At 36.9% G+C, this 6,055-nt stretch overlaps 1 protein-coding gene across 2 annotated transcripts; it reads right to left on the bottom strand.

The window, feature by feature from the left end:
• Positions 1-642: 642 nt before the first annotated feature.
• On the bottom strand, positions 643-4,536 carry LOC141656361 (putative FBD-associated F-box protein At1g61330). 2 transcript variants are annotated; one of them, XM_074463225.1, is made up of 4 exons: positions 4,384-4,536; positions 2,642-3,594; positions 2,420-2,560; positions 643-1,251 (listed from the first exon to the last, which is right to left on the bottom strand). In XM_074463225.1, exons 2-4 carry the CDS (start codon positions 3,551-3,553, stop codon positions 979-981), a joined length of 1,326 nt encoding a protein of 441 aa, XP_074319326.1. In that variant the 5' UTR covers positions 3,554-3,594; positions 4,384-4,536; the 3' UTR covers positions 643-978. The 2 variants fall into 2 exon arrangements, with proteins under 2 accessions (XP_074319326.1, XP_074319327.1); XM_074463226.1 differs by having other exon boundaries at positions 2,642-3,583; positions 4,384-4,503.
• Between the last annotated feature and the right edge of the window lie 1,519 nt (positions 4,537-6,055).

Raw genomic sequence — 6,055 nt, 5'->3', positions numbered from 1 at the left:
TTCATCACGGAAATAATTATTTGGACATGTAATAGGGTCACATTACATTAATCACGCAAAATGTAGCAAAAAGAAATTTGATTTATCAAAGCTCTGTATTTACAGAATGCCGATCACAGGAAACCTGAAAAAACACAATGACAACTCCAAGACTCTGCAGTTACACCAGAACATGGCATGCCCTTGATCATGGTTGCCCTTGTTAACCATTGCTCCAATATCAATCATGGTCATTTCAGCCCAGTCGCTAGACTTTACGTCTGTAAACTTCCAAAGCCTCCATATACCACGCTCATTGTCCTCTTCCTTCATTACGCCTAGACCCGTTTTTCCAAACTTACTAGGTAAACCGGAAAAGTATATATATATATACCTAAGCCCTCTGGGCCAAAAAAACTGATAAATGAATTCTGTATTGACATCCATGGCAAAACAAAAGAGACAAGTAACACTACACCAGACACCAGTACCAGTACATGAAAGCCTGCAATACAGATTGCCGAATTCAGCAATGCAAACCTTTGTTGATTCATGGCCTGGTTTACCTTGGAGTTCAACACAACTCCAAGCTTTATCAACACCTACTGTAAACAAACACATTTGAACTTTCTCATAGCTCATGTCGCCATAAACATGCACCACTTTGAATCGACCAAAGGAATTAACTGCTAAATTATCTGTTACATAACTGTTCCAAGTCCCCTCAAATGAGGCAGACTAACTTTTACTTTAGTCGAAAGATTAATTGCCTGATAAAATTACATAAAAAGACATAATACATATTTAATGTTATAAATTCAAGGGATTTAAAATGGAAATTAATATAAATAACATGTATAGCTTATTTCCCCCAAATCATTTTGGGATTAAGGCTCTGATGTTGTTGTTGTTGTTGTTGTATAGCTTATTTCTCAAATGCTACCCTAGGCAGGCGGCAGCTGCCAAATAAGCTACTTTGGTCGAATAAACTACAGTAAATTACTTAACTGTTAACTTTACGCCTTGTGGTAGCTTCATTTGGAGCATTACTAGTCGTTGTCGCTTATCGTTGTCATTCAGTGGAACGAAGTCAACAATGATCTCTTCAAGCATACTAGCATAGTCAAGCACAAAGAATGCAAGCTCAAGGTCCATTGCTATTCCCCTGTAGCCAACAAGCTCCAACGTTTTCAAGCATTTTAGGGGAAAGCCACAGCCAATCCACTTGCGTGGTTGCCGATCCGCTACCGTTCGGACGATAAATCTCTCCAACTACAAAGATGACCAATTAATATCAACTTAAGAGTTTACGAAATAATCATACAAGTTTAAACCTGTGTTAGGCCCACACGGCAAGGTTGGGGGGATTGTCGCGTGTTTGACACAACACGGTAATCGACACGACATGTGACACGCGTCTGACACGGCTATGTTGGACACGACACTGATGCGGAGGAAGCCAAAATAGCAGAAAAATAAGAAAAAATGGCAACTTTCATAGCACTAGTTTGACACGGAGATTAGAATTTTTTGGTTAATTGGTGTTAATTAGCAAAATAATTGGGAATTTAGCGTCCGTTTGAAACTATTTAGGTTTATGGTGTCCACTTCATCACTTGTATATTTTTTTCGTGTTTTTAGGTAAAGCCGCTAAGAAACTTAGCGGCTTCTCTTCTTCCCTATTTTCTAAAAATGCAAAAAACAAAGACCAAAACCGCTGAGATTCTCAGCGGCTTTCATGGCTTCTCATGGCTTGTCCACTTTCCTATTTTCTAAAAGTGCAAAAAATAAAGACCAAAACCGCTGAGGTTCTCAGCGGCTTTGCCCTTTCATGGCTTCTCATGGCTTATAAAATAGGGAAGAGGGGAGCCGCTAAGAAAATTAGCGGTTTACCGAAAAACACGAAAAAAAATACAAGTGATGACGTGGACACCATAAACCCAAATAGTTTCAAACGGACGCTAATTCCCTAATTACTTTGCTAATAAACACCAAATAACCAAAAGAAAGCGGGGCCAAGCCAGCGTTGAACCAGGATAGCCTGCCATTTAAGAAAGAAGCCGGACGCCGGAGACAGTACAAGTGTACAACCATTGAAGTTCGATTGTTGACCACTACTTGACCTTGTGTTCCTTGTTTCCTTCGTAAATTAACTATGAAGTACTATGTAAAATTTTTATGGAAACTTTATGTTTTTTATTTTATTTTTCTTTCTAAAAAAAGTTGCAGGGCTTGAGACATTTAGTGACGTGTCGTGTTGTGTCCATTATGTTGGTCAAGACGCACCGTTGACTGTGTCCACATATCCCAACTCTCCGACATGTGCCGGCGTGTCTGATAAGTGATAACACAGGTTTAAACATAACTATGACTTCAAAAGTACAAATGGGTAGTTAACGCAAGACAAAGAAAAGTGAGAGCAAGGAAAGAGGGTTCATACCTTCAATGTCAACTTCTCCAAACTAGGGCATGCCTGAATCACGAATATACATTGATAGAGGCTTGAGTCAATCAATGCACACGTAACCGTCAGTTCTAGATGTCGAAGTTTTGGCATAGGAACGCCATTCACCAAACCCCTCTGTAATAAGAAGACATGAAATATTACTTAGAGTTTGTTTATTCAAATAAGAAGCTATTTCACAGTATTAATCGAACTTACCATCAAAGGTAAAATTAGGCAAAACCTAAGATTCAGATACACCAACTGGGACAAAATGTCTGAAAGGTTGTCAAATGCATGGGGCAATATTTTTGCTTCGCCGATTGACATCTTAAAGAGAGAAGGAGCATCTACAATGTGTAGCTCAATAGGATATACGAAATTAAGTGTCAAAGAAAGAAGCTTTCGGGCTGAAACATCAATTTTTTCCAGATTGCGGCAATAAGAGACCTCTAACTGTTTTACATGCAATGAACCGGTTATTCTGGTTAAATATCTTGATCCTTGGATGCACAATATCTCTAGGAGTGGGCAAGAAAGAGGGAGATAATCAACAAATTCATTGGTGACATTGACGTATCTCACACAAAGAGACGTTAGAAGAGACTTGAAGCCAGTAAACTTAGGTGGCAGATCAAAACAAATGGGAAGGGGCCTATGACTACGGCTATCGCGAACATGCATTTTTCTCAGATTTGATTGAAAGTCGAGCTCAAGCCTTTTAACTTGCTTATCAAGAGCAACAGCCACCCACTTATCAACATAAGATTGCGAACTCAACTCTAAATCAAAGATGATTCGAAATTCATCTATAGTTGTCCCCAAATGCTTTTCAAGAACACGATCAACACTCCGTACAAAGCAAGCTTTTTCTTCAACAATTGCTTCCCAACTATCCCAAAACTTTTCCTTCGAATGGTAATCTTTGAATATCAACACCGGAAAATATCGCCACGTGCGTTCACATTGGCGGGAAACAAGACTAAATCTTGCAGCATCTTCTATGGTAAATGAAGACATTATTGACACTAAAATTTCTTCAGGAAGCTCACTGAAAAGATCAGCATTCTCTTCAGCTTTGAGACAAGCCTTGGGGTATGACTTAAGAGAAGGCAGCGATTTTGTAGCCATAGTTAAGTAGGCGCTCGAGCCTGGACACAACTGCACAAGAACTAGAACAAACAGATTTATTTGTGACATTAAATGGAACCATGATAACTATTAATAACAGAAGCAGCAGATCAGCTGCAAGCCTGCAATACAGGAACATCTGGGTTCTGATTTTAAACTGCACCTATTATTAAATGACAAGTGGACCAAATTGGGTGTGAAAGATCAAATTGCTCATCAAATACATTCTTTGTTGTTGCTTGTTCTTGATAGTGATAGGACGTCGCCGGGTGACGCCCAAATTGGGTGTCACCCTCTCACAACCATTCTTAACTTAAGGGGTCCCCACTCACCCCATGTGAGAGGGTGGCGCGCAAATTGAGTGTCACCCGGTGGCGCCCTTTCATTTTCCTTCTTTAAATAGAAAGGACAATAATTGACGATATTGACCGGGAGTCCGGGACAACTCAATATAGAATAGGACAATAAATGACTGGGACGGAGGGAGTAACTATTAATAACAGAAGAAGCAAGGTCAGCTGCAAGACAGAAACATCTGGGTTCTGATTTTAAACTGCACATATTCTTGTATAAGACGGTCTTACGTTCAATTTAATCACTTATCAGTCTAATAATTGACCATCTCCTATTCCCAGCTCTTTGGGCCAAAACAAAAGGTAAACAAATGACGAGTAAGGGGGGAGTAATTTTTTTACATCTGGAAAAATTACATGCATACATTGCAAAATAAGAATAATCATTGATCAGTGATGCAGTAAAGGAACAAACAAAAATCCGTAAAAAAAAACACATAGCCATCTGATATAAACAAGAAATAGATGAAAAGTTACCTGCTTTATATAATTTAGAAAGGAAGGATTGCTTCTTTTTGCATAGAAATTGATTAAATTTGGTGGGATTTGATAGATGATGTACAAGGAGAAGTTGAAGAAGGAGATAGTCTGCTTGTACAAGGGTTAATAAAACTTTATTTGGAGGGAAAGTTTTGGATTAGGATAAACTAGGTTTGATTCGGCCAGTTTGGTTTACCTCTATTTATCGTTAATCACTTGTTTATCTTTTATGAAGTGAGCGAAGGGAGTAACAAAGTGTCTTTTGAAAGAACAAAAATTCTCACTTGTTTACATTTTTAAATAACAATTGGTCTCCCTTGTGACGGGTTACCATTTGTGCCGGATATTTTGTGAGATAAAATGGTAACAAAATGGGTTAGTGGAGAAAGGGGACCACATGAATAGTGTTGCAGAGAGAGAAAAAGTGGGTACATTGTGAGGTAAAGTGGTATCTGTCACAAGCTTGTGACGGATATGTCATGTCTTCAATGAGAATTTGTGTTTAAATAATTTTAAGAGAAAATTGTTGATTACAGCCTTATAAAAACCACTTTTTGAAAATTACAGCCTTATATAATTTTTTTTGAAAATGACAGCCATAATATTATTTCTGATCATAAATTACAATCAAAACATTAACTCCGGCCGGAAATTAATGCCAATTTGAATTTTTGTGACTTAAGTTCATATTTTAAGACCAAAATACCCTTATCTTCAACCTTATAACCATCTTGTTCATCCCCAAAAGTAGATTTCACAACACATCTTCTCTTTAATTCTCCATTTCTTCAACAATACCACTAATCTAATTCACCCCCTTTATTCAAATTCTACTCTAGTCAATTTAATTTAATTTAATTGAATTCTAATTTTATTATTTCATTTTTATCTTAAATTAAATAGTATTCTTCATCATCAATTTTCCCCAAATTGAAAATAATTAGGGTTCATCATCAATTTTCCCCAAACTAATTTTAGACATAAACCCTAAAATTCAATTCAATCAATTGAAAAACAACAAATTGGGTGTGCGAATAGTTACTCTTCGAAATAGAACAGTTAGACGATGGCACAACTTTGCCACTCATGATCTGGAGTCGTTATGTGATAAAGGAGATTAATTACACTACAATTTAGAGAAAGATTTGGGGAAATTTGTAGAGAATATGGGTGAGAAAGATAAGAGGGTTTGGGGTGAAATGAAAGATGTAAATGATAGGTAAAGTGAAAAAAAATCTGGGTAAGTAAGCAAGGGTATATCGGTCATTTGTTGACAAAATTCACCGGAAACGTCATCGTGGTGCAATTTTCAAAGAAAAATGATATTATGGCTGTAATTTTCAAAAAAAATTATATAAGGCTGTAATTTTCAAAAAGTGGTCTTTATAAGGTTGTAATCAACAATTTTCTCTAATTTTAACTAAAGATTTGTTATAACTGCTATAAATAGATTAAGTATTCAATGTAACTATTAAACTCGGAGTTGACACGTGGCAAAATGTCTCAGCAAATGACATGTGACAGACTGGTTTCTGCTTTAATATAATACTAGTATTGGTGCCCGGCTTCGCCCGGCCTACCTCTTTTCATTAAAAAAAATTACTTAAAGTTGCATAATCCATAAATTTATCATTAATATATTTTTCTATGACATATCATAAAATTACGA

Source organism: Silene latifolia, chromosome 5, assembly GCF_048544455.1.
Source record: "Silene latifolia isolate original U9 population chromosome 5, ASM4854445v1, whole genome shotgun sequence".
Classification (NCBI taxonomy): Eukaryota; Viridiplantae; Streptophyta; class Magnoliopsida; order Caryophyllales; family Caryophyllaceae; genus Silene; species Silene latifolia.
This window is presented reverse-complemented; position numbering and strand designations above follow the sequence as displayed.